Source organism: Agelaius phoeniceus, chromosome 8 (assembly GCF_051311805.1).
Source record: "Agelaius phoeniceus isolate bAgePho1 chromosome 8, bAgePho1.hap1, whole genome shotgun sequence".
NCBI classification, from domain to species: domain Eukaryota; kingdom Metazoa; phylum Chordata; class Aves; order Passeriformes; family Icteridae; genus Agelaius; species Agelaius phoeniceus.
Genome location: NC_135272.1, coordinates 13,687,810 through 13,708,311, shown reverse-complemented (window position 1 = coordinate 13,708,311; position 20,502 = coordinate 13,687,810). Strand labels below are relative to the sequence as shown.

Here is a 20,502-nt window from a genome sequence, read left to right as displayed (position 1 = left end):
TGTATCTGCAAATGGCAGATCTGCAAATATTCTGAAGAGACAAATGAAACGTTAGGATGAAAGTGGCTTTACCTGAGGGGTCAACTTCATGCTTCAGTTAGGGGAGAGAGGACTGCTCCAAGGGAAAAGCTTTACTCCCCCTGGAGTTCTTGGGACTTGGGACAATCTCCCACTCAGCGATTTACAGCATGGAAATCATGACATTTTGGGAACATGCTCTTTGAATTCTTGGTGTAATAAAGTCATGAATTGTTTTACAAGTTAGAGAAGATTGTAGGAGAGATAATAACGATCTTCATTTGCACTGCTTAGTGTACATGATGTGAGGTTTCTGGAGCTCTGTTAAAATAGTCATCCATGGGAAAACAATGTTAGAAGTAGCAATTCAGTAGCATTTTGATAGAACAAAAGAAAAATAAACAAACAAAAAAGAAATAGTCTTTAACATTTTGATAATCTCAAATATTATAAACTAATCTGTGCTGTTAAGATCTTTAGTAAGATAAAAGTACTTCCATCCCCAGTCAAATCCAGCCTTTAGCTTTGCCAGGGTGCAGAAGTCTCTGAAGTATTTCTAATATTTTTGTTGTTTTGTATCAGAGAATATCTATAGTAAATTTATCCCATATCTTCCTCTCAATCAGATTATTAAATTGCAGTTCTCAGCAGCTTCCCTTTAACAAAACTTAAAACTTTGAGTTTAGTAAATATCTGGTGATACTTACTAATATTTCACATGTTTTTAAGGGTAAGGTTATGTACTACCAATATATTCCACACTTCCAATGGCAGGTTTTGAGAGCTGATAAGCTTTATTCAGAGTTATTACATGAGCATAACATACTTTTCCAGAAACTCACAGGCATTTTAGATGCTGCTGCTCAGCATAGGGAGCACTGATGAACTGAAATCAGCTGATGCTGTGTCTGTGTCAGCTGTTTGAGTGAAAAACTTACAGGAGCACTGAGCTAACTTCTCCCTTTGCATCAGTATTGAGTATTAGATGTGGAATGAAATAATGACCTAGATACTCGAGCCATTCAGGAGTGCAAGGACTTTGGCCTATGTTTGGCTTTTGTTCCTGCCAAAGTTGGTAGAAGTGAATCAGGAGCCAGGACTTGCTGTAACTCCAGAGCATGGAGATGGATTTTTGTGTGCACACAGGGATGGACCACTCCTGTCCCCACTGAGATGAAGGACTTGTGCTTTGTGGAGACGGGCATGGGCCCTCAATTTTTAGTTCATTTTTCCTATATTTCTTAAATATCACTGCTGTTCTCCCTATTACTTGTGGCTGGCATAGACGCATGTGCAGGACTGCCAGCTGTATGTGCTGTAAGCAGAATTCGCATGCTAACAGTTAAACAGCTTTCATATCTTTATTTGTTACAAGTAAATCAGCAAAGACAGCCTTCTCTAAGTGGGATGGGCGTTACTGACATTGATTTACAGCTGACTGAAGAGGAAAGGGAGGCAGTGAGGACTCTGGCTCTAATATTATTCAACATCTGGCTCATCCGTGCCATTTCCCACCGCCGGAAGCTCCCTCTCAGGTAGCAGCCCATACTCGTTTAGGAAAGCCTCCACATCCACAGCAAAAAACTCCTCACCGAACTGTTCAGAAACACTAATGAAATTGCTCAGGAGCTCCCCGGCCTTGTAGACCAGCAGGGAGGGGAGCACCTCGCTGGAGAAGCGATCCCCGGCGCCCGTGCTGGAGGCCTTGATCTTGCAGAACTTGACGGTGGGGTACTCGGCCGCCAGGCAGGCCAGGCTGCTGTTGAGGGCCTCGCAGCCCTTGACGCCGTCCTCGTAAATGTGCACGATGACTGTGGTGGTTTTGTGCTCCTTCTCCACGGCCTCCAGGAACTGTTCCCCGTTCTGCAGCTCGCACACGAAGCCGAACTTGGGCCCGAAGCTGAGGCGCTGGTGCATGTCCTGCATGCAGCGCTTGCGGTACTGCTGCAGGCAGCTCTCGTCCTCCTGCGCCGCGTGGATCAGCTCGTACTCCTGCATGCTCATCTGGGGAGATCCAGAGAGGGACGTCAGGGACTGGGGGCTCCTTGGAGCTGGGATGGGCATGGACAGACAGCCCCTGCTCTGTCTGGAGAGCACCCAAAGCTGAGCTAGAAGAGCCATCACTCCCTGCAGCAGCTCCATGTTGTCATTATATTACAAGGGTTCCATATTGCTAGAGTTTCATACTGCCTTGATGTTTCTTGTAGGCAGCTCCTCTAGGCACCAACTCTTCCTTGTCCTTGCAGTAGCCAACTGACTCCAGTTCCCCTCAACCAACCAATCCACTCTTTTATAACACTCTTCTTATTGGCTACAGCTGCAGCCTGTTCATATCAGGCCTGCTCCTAATCTTTAGTAATTGGTTCAGCTGCAGCTCTTTAGGGGATAAGATTATATTATATTATAAGATTAGATTATATATCTATACCACCTTCATTTACCCATACTGTATCCCCTTACAGCTCCAGGAGGTCTTGTTGAGAGACAGGTGAAGATCCTGCCTTGATGCTTGCCTGTCAGCATGATGGTACTGAAGGCAGTGGCAAAAATCTGGCAAAAATTTATGGATTCAATTTTTAATTGAAATCAAAATTGATTAAAATTTCCAGCAAGAGTTGGTAGAAATTTTGCCAGTAGTGAGGCAGGCTTAATTCCTATGTTATTGGGTGTGACAGTGTTCTCAGGGGTCCCAGGATGAGGAAAGAGATGAGGATCTGACTCCATGTTTCAGAAGGCTTGATTTATTATTTTATGGAATATATTATATTAAAACTATACTAAAAGAATAGAAGAAAGGATTTCATCAGAAGGCTGGCTAAGAATAGAAAAAGAAGGAATGATAACAAAAGCTTGTGCCTTGGACAGAGAGTCTGAGCCAGCTGGGCTGTGATTGGCCATTAATTAGAAACAACCACATGAGCCCAATCCCAGATGCACCTGTTGCATTCCACAGCAGCAGGTAACCATTGGTTACATTTTGTTCCTGAGGCCTCTCGGCTTCTCAGGAGGAAAAATCCCAAGGAAAGGATTTTTCAGAAAATATCACGGCTACAATTGGGGGTTTGGTTCCCCCCTGTTTCAGAATCAGTAAATGGTCATGAGTGACGTTCAGGCTCAGAGCTCTATCCTGACTTACAGGTTTTTAAACCTGCTAAAAATTTTCCATTGTATTAACCAAGGATAGAGCATTGTGGCAGGGAAGGGAGGAGCAAAGGTCAAGCTGTGCTGTGATAGATGTGAAATAACTGAGTTATTTCTCAGTTATTAACTGAGTTATGTGAAGTAACTGAAGTTACCCTTAGCTTGAGAGAGGACTGGGTAAAGAGAATCACAAAGCCACTAATTAAGGTTGGAAAAGCCCTCTAAGATTAGTCCATCCATTAACCCAGGACTGCCAAATCCACCTCTAACCAGTGTCTCTGAGCACCACATTCCTGCTTTTTTTGGATTCTTTCAGGAATGGTGATGCCATCAATGCCTGGGCAGTACCTTCCAATGTTTGACCACCCTTATGGGGAAGAAATTTTCCTGATATCCAATCTAAGCCTCCCCTGGAACAACTTGTTACCATTTCCTCTCCTCCTGTCCCTGTTCCTGGGAGCAGAGCCCGATCCCCCGGCTGTCCCCTCCTGTCAGGAGCTGTGCAGAGCCACAAGGGCCCCCCTGAGCCTCCTTTGCTCCAGGCTGAGCCCCTTTCCCAGCTCCCTCAGCCACTCCTGCTGCTCCAGCCGCCTCCCCAGCTCCATTGTTTTGCACGTGTTCTGTCTGCATTGTGAGAGCTCTACTAAGTTACATGGATATTGAGTGGAAAATTCAAGATTTCTACCTTGTAACAGGCATGTTTTATATAGAGCCAAAGTTAATTCCTTGTGCTTATCTTACCTTACGGCAGAATCTCTCTCGGGTGTCTTTGTCATCTCTGCTGAAAGATCTGTGTGGTGAAGACATTTGTCTAAGTATTTCCTTCTTACTCAGGGGTAAGGAGTCTCCATCTTCACTCTCTAATTTGAACTTCCTCCAGTCATTGATCACACCTTTGGGCCCTAAGAGAGATGAAGTTGGGTGAGAAAGTGGCTGCAATGAGAGGTTTCCTGAGAAGTTTGTGTTCTGTGCTGGTTTGTCCTTCTGTGCCTCACTTTATCTGTCCCTACTCCTTCCAAAGCACTCTCCAGGAGTGCTGAGAACCAGAGCTTTTGGATCAATGTGTCCTAAGAAGAAAGAAGGTGGGTTTTTCTCACCTGAATCACTTTGGTGATCTGGTTCCCATCAGGATACTTTGGAAGGATTTTGGTGAACTACATGAGCAGTTAACATGGATGAGGATGTTGAAACATAATAAAACTACCATGCTGGCCAAAGGCAGTGTTTTATAGACAAATATTTGATTTCTTCATAAACAGGTTATTTAAATATTAATTTAAATATTTAACAAAATTTAAATATTAAATGTCCATAAGGACTTGGAGTAAAACTAAGAATGCAGGACATTTGAGATTATTTTTAAAAACCCCAAACAATACCTGTTGCAATGGAAGAGTAACCCATAAGCAAATGATAATTCTGATTGTAATGCAGATCTTGGTCTTTGGAGCTGCTTGATTAAACTGCTTAAGTTTTGAAAATGTGAATAAAAAAAAAATTCAAAATTCCAGTTCTATATCAAAATGAAAATATTTAATCTGCATCTTAGATTATAAAGCAAAACCAAAAAATATTTCAGTGTTTTCAGAGGTGAAGTTTCTTATGGAAAATTTTGAAAAGGCTGGGTAAGCAGCTCTCATTTTCAGAAGGAAGATGTGATGAAAGTGATATGTGGTGTCTATATGTATATATATATATACATATCTATAGAATAGTTTGGGTTAGAAGGGACCTTAAAGCTCATCCCATTCCACCCCCTGCCATGGGCAGGGACACCTTCCACTAGCTCTGTTGCTCAGAGCCCCATCCAACCTGTGCATATATCATAATCTTGGCCACCAGCAGCAAGGCTGGTTGGGAAATAATCCTGGAGTTATTACAAGAGCTGCATTCATTATAGCTCCAAGGAAAAGAAGCCCTTGGAGCAGAGGGAGGCAATGATTGGCATCTTGTTACCTGGCAGCAGGGTGGAGGAGCTGTAGAGCTGAACACAATGTCACTCCTTATAAAAATCCTGGTGATTGAGCACTGGATTAAAAAGAATGATGGTTTTGAGTGAGGTCTCTTTCCAAAGCTTCTAAATTGCTGTGCTGTGTTTGCCACAAGGGGCATTTTTAGCACCAAGTGTTCCTTCTGTACGAAGGAAAAAATCATTTTGCCTTTCTAGTGAAACGTTATCACCTAGTTCAAACGTGGGTTTTTTGCTCTTTTGCAAAAAGAGAGCAGAGTGCAGCAATAAACCAACAGGAGCCATGCTGGGCCACGGCTCTTGGGGGCTTTGTCAGGTGTCCCGAGTTTGCCCTTTGCTTCAGGTTTGAGGAGGAGCAGCACAATTTTGTAAATTACAATTTTTGTAATTTGGTGTTACCTGCCCTCCATGGGGCTGTCACTTGCCCCAGAACACCTTCTCATTGCCTCTGGAATCTGGGTTTTTGTGCAAGAGGTTTGGCCACTGGAATTCTGGGCTTCTCCAGGGAACACTGACAGTTTAACTTATTTTTGGGAAAAAACACCCCAGTTAGTTTCCTTGCCTGTGTGTGTTGCCTGTCCTTCAAAGTCTTCTTCCAAGCTGGTGTTGGCATTTTCTTCCATTTCAGTGGCTGGAGTAGGAGATGCTGCAAGTCCCAAAGGGAGAACAGTTAATAACAGGATAGCACAGGGATAAGCTTGCAGCAGGTACAGCACAGTGTGTAATTTCCTGTAGCTGGTGAGTATCAGTGAAGATCAAAATACACATGGTAATTATGGAGCTTGTCATTGACCCACAGAAAGCAATTGGGATACATGTCAGTCTCCTTAAAACTGTGCCTGGCCAGATTCTCAGCTGAGGGTTCCTTCATTACACTGTTCCTTCCCAGTCACTGGGGAATATCAGGGACATGGTCACGGGAAATAGTGGGTGTAAAACTTCCTGCAATGGAAATGTATACTGCGTGTTTTCTTACTTTATTTTTTTTTTATTCTCTCTTGGAATTGGACCCTATTAATTTTCTGAGCGCTGTAAGCATTTATTTTTAAGGGTTGCCCAAATTGCTCATTTCACATACAGAAAATGGAGCCAAATATTTGAACCTGTTGGGCAAGAGACCTCTGAACATCCTGGAGCTGGTTGGGCCATATTTATTGCAAAACAGCAAACTGATGGTAGTTATAAATCAAAATCACTTTCTTGTTCCACCCTTTCCATAAACCAGGCAACCCAAAGAGCCAGATGACATTCTCAGGGCACTGTGATTCACCAGCACCCTTTTTGTCTCCAACAGTGGAGTTTTTGGTGGAGAACCACATTTATTTTGAGTGTTCCCACCGAGGACATGATCCCAGATCAGTGGTGCCAGAGCACTACAGAGCAGCAAGAAGCCTAAAGACAGGTGATTTGAGTGTTCCCATTAAGTCTAGATTAGTTTCAGCTGTTCAGGTGCTAAGTTAAGCTCTGTTTGACTTCACAGTAGCAAAGATGTTCTCATGCCATGACTGCCTTATTTAAAAGCTGCTGGAGTGTTAGACTGGAATGATAAATAGTGATGTATCTGCCTTCATTTTTCCATAGCACCATCAAAGGATAATGCAGAATAACAGCTGAGCAGGACACAAGGTATCTGATTCTTGTATGTACTGGGACTAAAGCTGATTAGCAAAGGTGCAAATAAGTTGTTCTATGCATGTACTCATGACAATTAATCAAAACTTGTAGGAATCATTGCAAGTTTGGAAGAAAAGCAGGTAACTAATTAAGGTTCATTAGTATAGATTCTCTAGGTTGCTCTATAGATAGGCTGTTGTCACTGTAGATCCAGATTACCAGATCACTTGCTGTTCCCTCAGTTCTGAAATAGAAATCTGAACTAATCCCTTCTCACTAGGCAAAACTAAGAATCTTTGCCATGTCAGGGATGAACAGCTATAAATGCTGGGTCAAACCCTTAAGTCATTCCCTTGGCTTACATGGACATGTACAATAAGTTCTTCTGGCTGCTGCTGTGGATTTTCTTTGTTCTGGGGGGAACAAGAGGATTTGATTCTCTGTGTGCTTTGCTGTTTCAGAGCTTTGAGCTGAAAAGCACAGGATATGAAATTCAAGGAACTCAGTTGCATGCTCAAACCAGAAAACTTGTCTGTGCTTTTCATGAAACATCTCTCTTCCCAGAGGTGGGAAGGGATTGCTTAACAAATGAAAGGTCTCTGTAAAATTTATGTTACTGATCTATTGTGCCCCATAAATCTGTGAAGATTACATGAATCATAACAGCATAAAGGCTGTGTTTCACCATTCTTCTGCAGTGTGGTACGAGGCAACAACTGTGCACAGGCTGGGAGTGGGAGCTCCTAAAGCTCAATCCTGTCCCTGTGTCTGAGTGGGGCTGGAAGCCAGGCATGCAAACCCTTCCCTTTCAGCTCGGTGGGCCAGTAAATCCTTGTCATTCTTATCTCAGCCCCGGGAGAATGGCTGAGCCAGGTGTTTCCCAAGCAGGCAGCTGAGGACAAGGCACATGGGCAGGGAGGGTCCATGGGAGGGTGCTCCAGCACCTCTCCTCAAGGAAAGCGCAGCGGAAACTCTTGCCTGTCGTGTGTGGGCAAAGTCAGGCAATCAGTCAGGCAAAAAGTGGGCAGGGAACTCTCCCACATCCTCATCAAGGCTTGAGGTGGAGCTGTTGTGGCTGGCTGGGAGTTTTTTTGAGGAGGTGTGTTCTTTTATGTGCCAGGCAAGCGGCATTTTCCAAAGTTAAAAATGAGCTTCCCAATAAATGGGGGAGTGTGGGTGCTGCCAGCTGTGGAGGTTGTTGTTATGCAAGGGCTCTGTGAGGAAATGTCCGTGTGTAGGGCTGAGTCAGCACAGCAGAGAGTGTCACAGAGGAGGTCAGGATGGCCCATCACGAGTGTCTCAGATGAAAAGGTGCCACCTGCTTGCCTCTACAGGTGTGCTGGGACCTGGTGTGCCTGGCATGGGGATGGCTGGAGCCCTCCTCTGCATCACATGGCAGCTCTTGCAAGAGCAGCAGCCCCATGGAGAGGCTCGTGTGGCTGCAAGTGCATCATCCTTTGTTGACTGGTAGTGTTGTCTTTTAGCAATTCCTTTAAGGTCACCTGAGTAAGGTCACCAGCCTGAGTTGGCCTGAGAGCATTGTTAGGCCCAGCACTCAGAGGCAGGGATTCACTGCATGGGGATGACTTGATTCAGCAGGAATGGCCTTGTGTCCTGGAGAATGACCATCCCAACCTCCTCTTACAGATTCCTTACTGCTTTACTGCTGATTGTTTTCTTTTTTAAAAATCATGTAACTGTGCAGTCTCTCAATCCCAATACATAACTGGCTCAGGGTAGGAGCACAGAGTCCCCTGAGAAGGTGTTGCTTCACACAGCAGGAGGATGTGCAGTGATGGTGACATGATGATTAATTTATGTCTCCTGGTTCTAAGGAAGCATCCACAGACCTTCCAGCCCATCAGCTGCCATTGGTACTGATCCCAAGCATTTCCTTTGTACCATTCTGACATTCCAGATGAATAGCAGTCTCTGGGGAGGGGGAAATTGCTAATTTAGGAAGTATTTTGTATTTTCATTGGCTTTTCTCATTGGTTTTGATGACTGAAAGTGGATCAAAGTTCAAATGGGTGTAAACAACTTATCAGGTCTGTGGGTCATTAATACACTAGGCCCTATTTTGTCATGTGTATGGTGGCTTTTCGTATGCATTTTAAGAGACTGATCATTCTGTAAGTTCTTTACTTTCCTGTCTTTCTGTCAGATATTCTGAGTGAAGAAATTGAGAAGGTTTTTGTGTCCAAAAAGCTTCTTCAGGAGGAAAAAACCCAAATGCCAAGTATAGGCCTGATGCTGCCATTTAATCTCTGCGAGCTCTGGATGTGTTGTAGATCAGAAGCAGAATCCCTGTTACTGCTGCTCGTTCCCCTGGTGTCATTAAACTGGATGGCCAGCCTCACTACAGGGTAGAAATAATCATTTAATGAAGTGGTTCCTTTTTATCCAATATGGAAGAAGGTTTACTGCTTAGTAACAAAGCACAGAATCATGGAATGGTTTGGGATGGAAGGGACCTTAAAGCCCATCCAGCCACCCCTGCCATTGGCAGGGACACCTTCCCTTATCCCAGGTTCCTCCAATCTGGCCTTGAACACTTCCAGGGACAGGGCATAATGTTATGCCTTTGGCCTTCACAGAGATGTCCCTGTTTACCCAAAATTACAATTTTACTATTTTCTCCTGGTCTTATCTTCTGAGGTAGAAAGCACCATAGCTGTGCCCTTGTAATGAAGCCTTATTTAATCCTTGTAAAAGGATTGCAGCTGTAAATACAAAAATAGTGTCTTGTAATTGTGAGTTATAGTAACAGAAGAGAAGGAAAATAAAAGAAAAAAATATGCCTAAACAAACTGTAAAAGGCAAGATGCATTCTGCAAATGACAAAGCCAATAAATAAAACTTGCTTTCCAATATAAGAGTCTTTGCTGCTAGTCCAGTAAGTAAACATGAGTAATATTTTTCTTAAAATATGAACATGTTCTAGGCACAACTTTGCTGCTTTCTGTCTGTGCAAATCCTGCTGCAAATGCAAATGCTGTTTGTGTCAGGGTTTAGGTAAGAAGATCAGCAGCAGGCTGCAGGTCCCCAGTGGTCAGTGGGACATTGCTGGGAAGCATGACATTCTGGGGACCCTTGAGGGGGACAGTGAGAACTGAGGGGTGTTTGGCAGTGAGATGTGGTTGCACATCTCTGTGTCGAGCTCCCTGTGGGTGGGTGCTCAGCTGGGATGGGCTCCAAGTGTTCCCTTGGCTCTTGGGAAGAGTGTTTGACCTGGAGCAGCACTGCCCTCTCCCAAGGGTAATTTGGATCTTGCTTCTCTGCCCCTTTTCCCTGGTTCCCAGTTGCAAATTTCCCTCCCTGACTGCTCCGGTCCTCTCTCCCACATGACAAGTAATAGTCACAGATGTGCCTGGCACATGGGCAGCTTCTGAAGCAAGCAAGACACGAGAAGGAGCAGCCATGGATTTAAATGTTCAGGTTCCTGAAATTTGGGGGAATTGGGTAAAATAACATGGAATTGGAGAAGGCATCATTCCCCCTGCCTGGGCAGTGAAATGGACTGAGTCCCTCCCCTTGGGAGGGCCAGCATCCCCCTGTGCCTGCAGCAGGGATAGGTTTCCAAGAACCCTTGGTCATGGACATGCTGAGGTTCACAGGAGGCATTAGCAGCATTATATAACCAAGATCAATGCCAAAGCTGGGGTTCCAGCCCTTTGCTCAAGGCCCTGCAGCACCTTCCATGATCAGTAAGTGTGGAGCACCGGCAGCTCCCCTTGCATCACGGGCAGTCAGATCCCTTACAGGAGAGTGGCTAAAGACAGGCTTAAGAGCCAGCCTGCTTTGACTAATTGTGTCATCCCAAGGTGCAAGGACAGGCTGATGGTGTGGCGAAATGGAAACATCCTGGGCTCACCTCAAGGAGAAAATGTGGTGCATCATGGAGTGATAAGGTCACCGTGGATGGGAAAAAACATAATTTCAAAACACCAGGACTTGATTTGCTAGAGAAGAGGTCACATGATGGAAATAAAACATAAAGCAGGCTGGGCTGATGCAGGGAGCACGTCACTGGGGCTGATGAGAGGGTTATGGGATTGGATTATTGCCTCTATCCGCTTTAGCAGAGTTATTCTGCTCTTTATTTGTGAGGTCGAAACATTTTAAATAGATGAGTCCAATGTTTCATTTATCCTTAAGGCTCTGCCAATTAGGAAATGCTTTCTGTGACTACCCCTGTCTTCGATGTTGTGTTGGGCTGCAAGATCATGGGATTAATAAATATCCCTTTCTCTTCCTCTTTATTTTAGTCTTTCGAAATTTGGCCTATAATTATGCACCAGGAATTATTCATCTTTTCTGGATTGCAGTTATTTCTGGATATCACTCCAAAACAGGAAATTAGCTCAGCAATCAGTGACAGGACAGGAGGGAATGGCTTCAAACTGCCAGAGAGTAGCTTTAGATGGGATACTGGGGAGAAATTCTTCCCTGTGAGGGTGGGCAGGCCCTGGCACAGGGTGCCCAGAGCAGCTGTGGCTGCCCCTGGTTCCCTGGATGTGTCCAAGGCTAGGCTGGACAGGGCTTGGAGCAAATTGGGCTCATGGAAGGTGTCCCTGCCCATGGTAGAGGATGGCACTGGATGGGCTTTAAGTTCCCTTCCATCCCAAGGCATTCCATGATTCTGTGGTTCTATGATTCACTTCTACCAGAGCACCATAGTTTTGTCTGGAAAGGTAGAATGCAGGTATTTTAAAACAGGACTTCTTTTATTTTCTGAGGAAAAATTACAGTTGCCATTATTATGGCAATAGTATTAGTATTGCCAGTAGTTGCTATGTCAAATTTCATTTAGCATTATTCATTTCATTTAGCATTTAGCAAAATTTTTATTTGGAAAAGCTTAACTTTATATATGAAGCGGTAAATATCTTTTGAAACTTGGGATTCAAATTTTGGGGCATGTTACATTTGTTGGATCAGCTCCATCATTGTTACTGTTGTGATGAATTAATCCTTTTTTAAAAATTAATTTGCCAGGAGAACTATTATTGATTTATCTTCTTTCTAAACCAACTTGGCTGTATCAAGCAGAGTGGAAGAGGAGGGTGGCTAGATACTGAGAAAATGTCTATTTGGAGCAAGAGGGAACAGCCAACATTTTCAAATGCAGATTATTTGAGGGCACGAACCTCAATCCATGTTTAACCTCAATGCCTGCCCCTATTTGTCAGATGGATTGGACAGTTCACCACAGTGCTCTGGGAGTCTGAGCAGAGTTTTCAGTTGATATTTAAGTGTGTGTTTCTTTCTGAATTCCATGGTCATGTTTGCTAAAGTTGGCACACCCTTCAGAGCCTTGGTTGGAGTTTATTGCTGTATTTAGCAAAGTCATGATGGATGGCAGAAGCACAGGAGAGAGATTGTGCATAAGCTGAACAGATGTTTGCAATGTGTATAATCCCTGAATTTTGTCAAAAATCTCTTGTGCCAGGGCTGTAACTCTGGCAGTGACTGGAGACAGGTGCTTGGAGAAGTTGATGGTTGGTGTTTTATGGAAAAGGGAAGGAACTTGGGTTTGTTGGGAGATTAATTAAAGGTCTAGAAGTAGTTACCCTCTGAGGATTTTTGACCAACTCTTACTGCCCCTTTCCACCAAAAACTGAAAGAAGCCTGTGAGGCAGGGCTGAGAGGAGTCAACACTGGTGAAGCTGGAAGAGCATCCACTGTCTCTTGGGATGGGTTTGACCAAGAATGCCTTTTAAGGCTCTGGACATGCAAAAAAATGCCCCCAATAAACAGTTAAGAATATATTTTTGGAATTACAACATTTATTTCTTGTGAAGTTTTATTTTAGCCTTTTTTTTTCCCTCCTTAGCTGGTAGATGTTCTTTTCAAATGTGTATTCGTATATATAAATCAGTAGGAATATTTACTTTTACTTTTTTCATATCTACACTTTGTTACCATCATTTGGAAAATACAAGCTTGACTTAGCCAACAGGCTTCCTCTAAAGCAGGATCTAAACAGTCATTATCTCAAACTTGAGAGCTAAGCAATTTTAAAAAATAAATTCTTCTCAACAGCTTTCCTATTGATGTGCAGGGAAAGGGCCAGGTGACCTTGGGTGCTCAGGCAGTGGGGGAGTCCCCATCCCTTCAGGGATTCAACACTGGCTGCCCCTGGATGTGGATTCTGGGGACACATTTTGGCCTTGGCAATGCTGGGTAAAAGGTTGGTTTTAATGATCTTGGAGATCATTCCCAACCTAAATTCTGTGATTCAGCTTGTGCTGTCAAGAATTTCTTGTGTTTTCCAGCCTGCTTCCTTGGAACTCTTCCTGTAGGACTGGCAGAGCTGAGCAGTAGTGCTGGCTTGTGACAGCCAGGTGCTTCCTCTTCCTCCATTCCCTTTTTTATTCTTCTGCTAAAACACCCTGAGTGCATCTCTACATCATAGAAGATCTGACAGGGTAATTTCCTCATTTCTCTTACATGGGGGAGATCCAGAGGTAAAAGTGGCCTGTCTGTATTTGTCAAAGGCAGCGGAGATGCTGTCAGGAGGATGCTGACAGTCTGGAGTTGGGTTCAGTATATCCAAAAGAGAAGAAAATATTCCTCTATTGAACTGTGAAGCTGTGGTCAGCTGGATGTTGTTTTGGTTTGGGTTTGTTGTTTTTTTTTTTTAATTTTACTTGACCATTTGCCAAAAAATGGAGTTATCATGAAATTGATTAAATGATGGTTGCCCAGCTCCTGCTCCAACCAGCTGCCTGTTTGCTTCCAATACCAGAACTAACATTGTCTCCACTGAATAATCCTGACATCCCTGTGGCAACTATGATTGCATGAAGTCAGTGATAATAGGAATGTATTCCTCTGATTACCTTTATTAATCAGAAGATGGAAGCCAAAGCAGACAGGATTGTGGGGCCACTGAAAGCCCTGGAGTGTTTACATAAGGTCTGTAACTCCCCTGTATCCCAGAATCACATCCTGGCTGGGGTTAGAAGGGACCTGGGGATCATCCAGTCCAGCCCTCTGTTAGAGCAGATGGATCTTATCCAGGTGGGTTTGAATATCTCCAGAGGGGGAGACTGCACAGCCTCACTGTTTCAGTGCTCAGTCACCCTCACAGAAAAGTTTATCCCTTTTCTGCAGAGAGCTTTCATACCATTCATGTCATTCCAGAGGCTTCATGTTTTCCTTTTGCATCCTGTAATTGACTTGTGATTAGAAATGGTGAGCTTTCATCAGCTTATTTGTAAATATCTTTACATGTGGCTTGTAAAACTGCACAAAATTAGAATTACTATGCTTCCTTTTCAAACCCAAGAGAGGCAAGCTGAGGTTGCAGTTATGCAGCAGCTGAGGCATGTATGTGCATTTCTCTGAGCATGTAAATAAATGTCATGATTTGAAGCACAGGCTGATGGCTTAAAACACGTGTTCCCTCTCCAGCTCCAAGACACAGCTGAGATAAACAGCAGAGCAAATCCTTTCCCAGGGACTTGCTTTTATTTGTGTAGAAACTGGAGCACAAATGCTGGGCCAGTTTCTCTGCACACACTTTGTTGGTTCTAACACTTCCTCACAGGGACTGCCATGGCTCTATGCAAAAATTAATTCCAAATGTTTTAGCCTGCTCAGGCTATAGTTGTATCACCTCCTGAGAAACCACCTGACAGTATTCTTTGAGTGCAAGAGCATCAGCAGCAAGGCCTGTTGTAACAAGCAGGAGGAGCGACCATGAGCTTGTTGCAGAGGAAAAGAAGGAAAATAAAGGGAACAGAATGATCTGGTTGGAAAAGACCCTGCTGTAAACCCCTCTGATTCATTTCATCCACTTCATGTGTGCACAGCAGCACCCCAATGCCAATTTACCCCTCCCAGGGATGGGATTTGGAGCTGAGCCCAGGGGCAGCATTCTGATTGCCCAGCTACTGCTTGGCTCCTGCCAACCCAAGGAATGACAATATCACTGATACTGCAGCTCTAGGAGAGGGAAAAGGGCCCCAGTTCCTTGTGTTCCTGTGACAGCCTTGAGGTGAATGGGAAATATGCTCAGCATAGGTGCCTGAGCACAATATTCCTGATTTAGTTACCTTCTGCAGCAGCCCCAGCTCTGCTGCCCCCGGGGCTGACGTGATAAGATAAGCCAGGTCCTGACCCCCTCTGTTGGCAGCAGGTGGCCATGGGATCAGCAGGAGTCAGGACAAGAGTCACTGGAGATGTTCTCATGGTGGGTTTTCTCCTCTCTGCTTGTTTGTTCCTGGAGCAGGGTGTGGTGTTTGGTTAAGCCCAAGCCTGACTCCAGCTGTGAAGGCTGTGACAGATGTGGGAAGTGGATGGAGGTGCAGCCCTAGCAGTGTGCTGTGCTTGGGAAAGGAGAGCAATTCCATGAGCATTAGAAGTAAAGAAATCTGCTTTTTTTTTTTTTTCTAGGATTCATTTTCTAATGATTTTGGCACCTAAAAGATTTTTTGCTGTGGCTTCAGCACTAAATGGGGCTCTATTTGTGGATTCTCCAGTGCTAAAGAATAAGAAGTGAATGCAAATGAGAGAATTCCCTCTCCCTTTGGGAGAATCAGACTCAGATAGAAACCCAGAGAGTACAATACATCAGAGAAAAACCATGTTTTTTCAGATTGCCATGATGTCAGAGATTTGGATTTACTTGCTAAATGACTGTTGCAGCATTAGCTGTCCCTATGGAACAGCTCAACTGTGAATCAGTTTGTGAGAGCCTCATTTATTGATGTGTTCCAACAAGGTCTCTTAAAAAAAATCAAATCACAATTTATTTAACTATTTAACAGCACCCAGATTAGGCTATATGGCAGCAAATCTATATTAATCCCTTTACGTTAAACATTGTAGGAGAGTCTTGGGTGATGCATCAGTATTCATACTGAACAGAAGGACATAATCAAATTTTAAAGTCCTAAAATGATTGTTACTCTGCTTTAAATAAACAGACACTTTCTAAAATTAATTAAGTAATGGAATCATAGAATGGCTTGTGTTGGAAGGAATGTTGAAGGTTATCTTGGCCCCCTGGCATGGGCAGGGACACCTTTCACTGGTCCCCCAAGGCAGATGTGGATGAACACATTCTGCTGTGAGGTTTGCCATGGGCTGTGGGTAACTGACATTGCTGAGACAATGTGGTTCAGTGGCCTGAAACCCTTTTTAACGAGCTACAGAATTTGACTCATCTTGAGAGGGTGCTGGCATGGATGATGGGGACCAAAATTCACTCTCTTTGGCAGAGATGGTCCCTGGAAGCAAAGGGCTGTGGTGTGGGAGCTGAGGAAGCCCCATGGGTCTGAAGGCACTATGTTTAGATTTCACACCATCCATGACTGCCTTGTTTCCTCCTCTGGCAGAGCCTGACTTCTCCTAACCCTTCCTGAGCACTTACTTCATCCTGTTTGGCTTAAGGCTTAGCCTAGCTACTTTTAGCTAGGCCGTATTTCCAAATGTGCCTCTTGTCTGTGACCAAATGTGGAGTGTCACAATAAATAAACCAGGGCACATCCAGTGTGGAAGGGGGCAAAGGTGAGCAGCTGGCAGGTGCTGCTGCCTGGGATCTGAGGACAGAATTGAGGCCTCCCCAAGGCTGGCTGTATGTGACACTGAGTGTGCACAGGACCCACCTCTGAAATGGTGCCCAACAGCGACCATAGGCCTGGGGTTAACTTAAGAGCTGCCAGGGAAGGTGGTTCATCATTGTGTGCTTGCAGAGAGGGGAGGCCCAAGGATTTATACCATAATTTCCTTTAAAACACCCTCCATTTGCTTTAAGGCCTTGCTTATGGGATTGCTGTGCTGCCACTGCTTTAAGCCTGGACAGTGTCCCTACTCCTAGGAGGAATGGGAATGAGTGGCTATCCTTGGCTTCTGCTGGAGGTAGCTGTTTTCATGGGATCCCAGCAGTTCAGAAGGACAGGAATCAGAAACCTGGTTGTTTTATTTGGTACTTTGTGCCAGAATGCAAATCCTTTATTATAACATGTTTTCATCTCAAATTACAGTAAAGTCTTTAATTCCGTTTAAAGCAACTCTGTAAAGTATTGCACAAATGGAATAATTCAAGAATGTTTTAATTATGTCACATCCTGCATGATTTATACTGCTAAAATGGCAAGGATATGCAAATAGAAACAAATGTCATTTCCAGATGACATTTGAATGCATTCCTCTAATGTTTTCAAAACAAAGAGATTGCTTTTGTGGAAGATCAGCTCAGTCTGCAGGAATCACTGCTCCTGCCATACCTTCCTCTGACAGAATGCAGCAAGAAAAACTATATGCTCACTGCAATTTCCTGATTTTTTTCTTATTTGTCTGATCTCTGGCTGATAGATGGGAAGGGGTTCTGGGTCATCAAAAAGGAGTTCCTTGGCAGACAAATATATGGAGCTATTTGTCAGGCTCATCATTTTTTCTCTGCATGTTGTTGCCTTCATTTTCCATGTGTGTCCGTAACAAAAATGCCAATACAAAATTGAAATGTTTCACTTTAGCGTAAAAAAATTATTATTACATGAGGTGACATGAATTCACCAAGCCTTTCACTTGAAGTTGGAAGGGGTGGGGTTGTTTTGTTTTTGTCAGGAAGTGCAAATCCCATAATTTTGGCCAATTCTGCTCATACCTGGTGTCGGGGCAGACCTCATTTCTCACTTTCACTTTGTTTTCTTCTACTCACAGCCCTTTGATATCCTCATTCCAGTAAGCAGCAAAATAGGAATTTCTCTGGACTGTGGAGATGCTCTACAGCTTTGTCTGGAATTCTGTAGGCACTGAGCATTAAAGGAAGGAGCTGTGGGATGCATTCTGCCCAACACAAGAGTACATTGGTTCATAGCATTTAAATCCAGGAGACAATTCTCTGTATTTGGACTGAGGCTGAACACTGTGCTCCTTCAAGCAGCTCAGAATGAAGGGTGTAATTCAGTCTCACTGTGGCTGGCCATGTGCCCTAGAGTGAGCCTCTTATGGAATTTAAGATGGGATAGTGCTGAAAGCTGGTTACCAGAGCCTTCAGCTGAGTTCCCCATGTCCTTTGGCCACCTTACACACACCAAATCTCGGGGGCAAGCTGATTTTCTTTCCACTCCTTGCTCACCAATGCCTAAGTGGGCAGTACAGTCTCTGGAGGGTTTTCTGTCCACAGGTGCATTATGGGGTTAATCTGGTGTCGTATCAGACATGTGAAAGAACACAATGGGTCTGAAAGATAGGATGGGAAGCTAAGGGTGATGTGGATTTTTCCTAAGTTCCTGCAGTTGTACATTTAAGATTATTCTGAAGTTGCAGAGCTGGTGCTAAGTGAGAGTCACAACCTCCCAGAGCTGCAGGTAGTTATCCCACTGAGCTGCCTAATCCTGGAATCCAGTATTTATGGAGAATTATTTCTCCACTGATTGCATTGGTCAGGCTCTGGTTTTTGCTTTGGGGGGCTGGAAAGGGGCAGGAAATGCCCTTTGGTGCTGTGATTCACCCAGGAAAAACCTTTGCAGTGGAGCTGAGGGTATGACCATGAGTACTTTGAAGGTGTGAAATACTTGTAGGGTTTTTGAACTTTGTAAATGAGGAATATGGGGATCCTGTGGTGGCTTTGAGACCCACTGCTGCTTGAGAGAAATTCCCCTTATCACTGGAAACCAGCAGTTGAACATCCTGGTGTATAGTAATCATCTTTAACTCTGTTATTTGCTCTCAAGCTGTATTATTTTGGTGATTATCTGTCATGCCCTAATGCATTTCCCCATCTTTTAACTGTGCTGCGATTATAATTGCTAGGATTAGACTTTTATATTTATTAAAAAGATAAGCTTAAAATCCCACTCTGAAACAGGATGAAGCACTTCCATGTAATTCTAGCAATCTGGTACAAATCAGCTGCAGAAGAATTGGTTAGGTTGAAATTATTCCCTCCTGTCAAAAAGATGCCAAATACTTGCAGGAAACATGTAAAGCCATTGATTGTGCAGATGATACTGCTTGTGTAAGGGGGTGGAAGCAAGAATCCAAGGTGTAATTTTGCCCCAAGGTTTCTTGACCTCTTAGACCTGTCCTATGAAAAACATGCTCATCTTCTGGGGATCTCAGCTTTCCAAAGCAATCTCTCAGGGCCAAAAAATGGGGTTTTTCTCCATCTTTTTATGTAATGCATTCTTTATGCCTTCAGTTACATACCTGTCACCTGCCTAAAACTGGTTCTGTCACAGCAACTACAGAGGGAATTGTCTTGTCTAGGGTACATTTGGGTTATTATTCTTTCACACCAATATCTGTGCTCACCAAAACATTCTTTTGCAAGAAAGCGATTCTTGCAAAACCAAGCTGAGATTAGATACCTGGATAAAAAGGATTCATTCTAAAGCTAGCATTTAGAGTTCCTTGGAAGCTCCTAAATGGGCCCAGACATGAACATTTTCAGGAGATTCTCCCAGAGATTTGAGTCCTTCATTCACCCTTCCCCAGAGCACATGACTCCATCCCAGCAGAGGATGGAGTGGTATCTTTATATTCTCTTGCAAATCCTTATATACAGGTTAGTATTCAAAGGTAGGTTACAAAAGAGTAGAAATCCCATTTTTGAATCAAATCAATGCCAAAATCAAATAAAGACAGACAGCATTCCACACAAGGAATATAAAAGCCTTGTTAAATTAGATACAGGTGTTACTTCCAATAGTCTGGGCACACACTGTCAGCAGGTCCAGGATCTGATTTCTAATATATTTCTATTTCTCCCAGATGACCCCAGCTGGAGTGAAGCACCACTCACTGCCCATGCATTCATTTAAAGCACAAATAATGATAGCTCTGGCAGCTCCTTGTCCTCAGCTTAATGAAAACAGCCTGCCAAACTCACAGCTGGGAACCTGGCAGCACTTGTTCTGCCACCAGCCCCATTTCACCCAAGCTGCCAAATGTGAGGCTCTTCTGAGAGACCCCATCACCTATATTTCTTTATTAGAACGTTTCATACACCACTAATACATCTTCAGAACACTATATTTTTCCCCTAGTGAAATCAAACTTGAGAGGCAAAGTTTAATCACAGAAATCATGGTACCTGAGAGGCTCAGTCACTCAGCTCCGCTGTTCCCAGGTGCTGACCAACGTCCTTGGAGTTTCCAGGAGAGGAGCTGGATTACAACTGACCACAGTGAGACCTGACCCCAGATTTACATCCCTCTGCAATGATGACCCTTGCAGAAATAGCTTTGGACAGGTGATAGGATTATTAGGAGGGAATTAGAAAATTCTCTTCATTAGTTTGAGCCAATGAAGCTGCAGACTGGAGAGAGGTTTAAAGGATTTGGTGCATAAATATAATTGGGCAGGGAGAAAAACAACTGTGCTCCAAGAGCCATCACAGATGGCACCTTGCTATTGCAGAGTCAGGTGTATTAAAAATACTGGAAATGTACTGATGGGTTATAGGAATGGTGTAAGAACCCATTACTGGGTGCAGGAAAGCTGCTCTTACAATCATAATGGCCTTTTCATTTTCTCTGAGACTCCAGTTTATAAAAAGGATAAAAGTATTTACAGAAATTGTGCTAATATTTAAATAAATCACCCAGTTACTCATTAAGCACTGACAGGGCACAAATGAAAAAAGGGTGAGAGAGAATTTTGTTCTATGGAAGACTACAAATGTCTACAAATGTCTCATGTGGCATTAAGCAACATTAAATTCTAAGCAGTTTTAAATTGAAGGCTTGCATTGAAATACCCATGTCCATGGCTGTGACATGTAGTTGGATGCTCTCAATTAA

The 20,502-nt window shown here is 43.7% G+C and overlaps 1 protein-coding gene across 1 annotated transcript; it reads right to left on the bottom strand.

The window, feature by feature from the left end:
• Nucleotides 1-1,497: 1,497 nt before the first annotated feature.
• Nucleotides 1,498-19,871, bottom strand: PDC (phosducin). Its single transcript, XM_054638567.2, has 4 exons — nt 19,794-19,871; nt 5,691-5,774; nt 3,901-4,061; nt 1,498-2,022 (listed from the first exon to the last, which is right to left on the bottom strand). Exons 2-4 carry the CDS (start codon nt 5,749-5,751, stop codon nt 1,498-1,500), a joined length of 747 nt encoding a protein of 248 aa, XP_054494542.1. The 5' UTR covers nt 5,752-5,774; nt 19,794-19,871.
• Nucleotides 19,872-20,502: the final 631 nt, after the last annotated feature.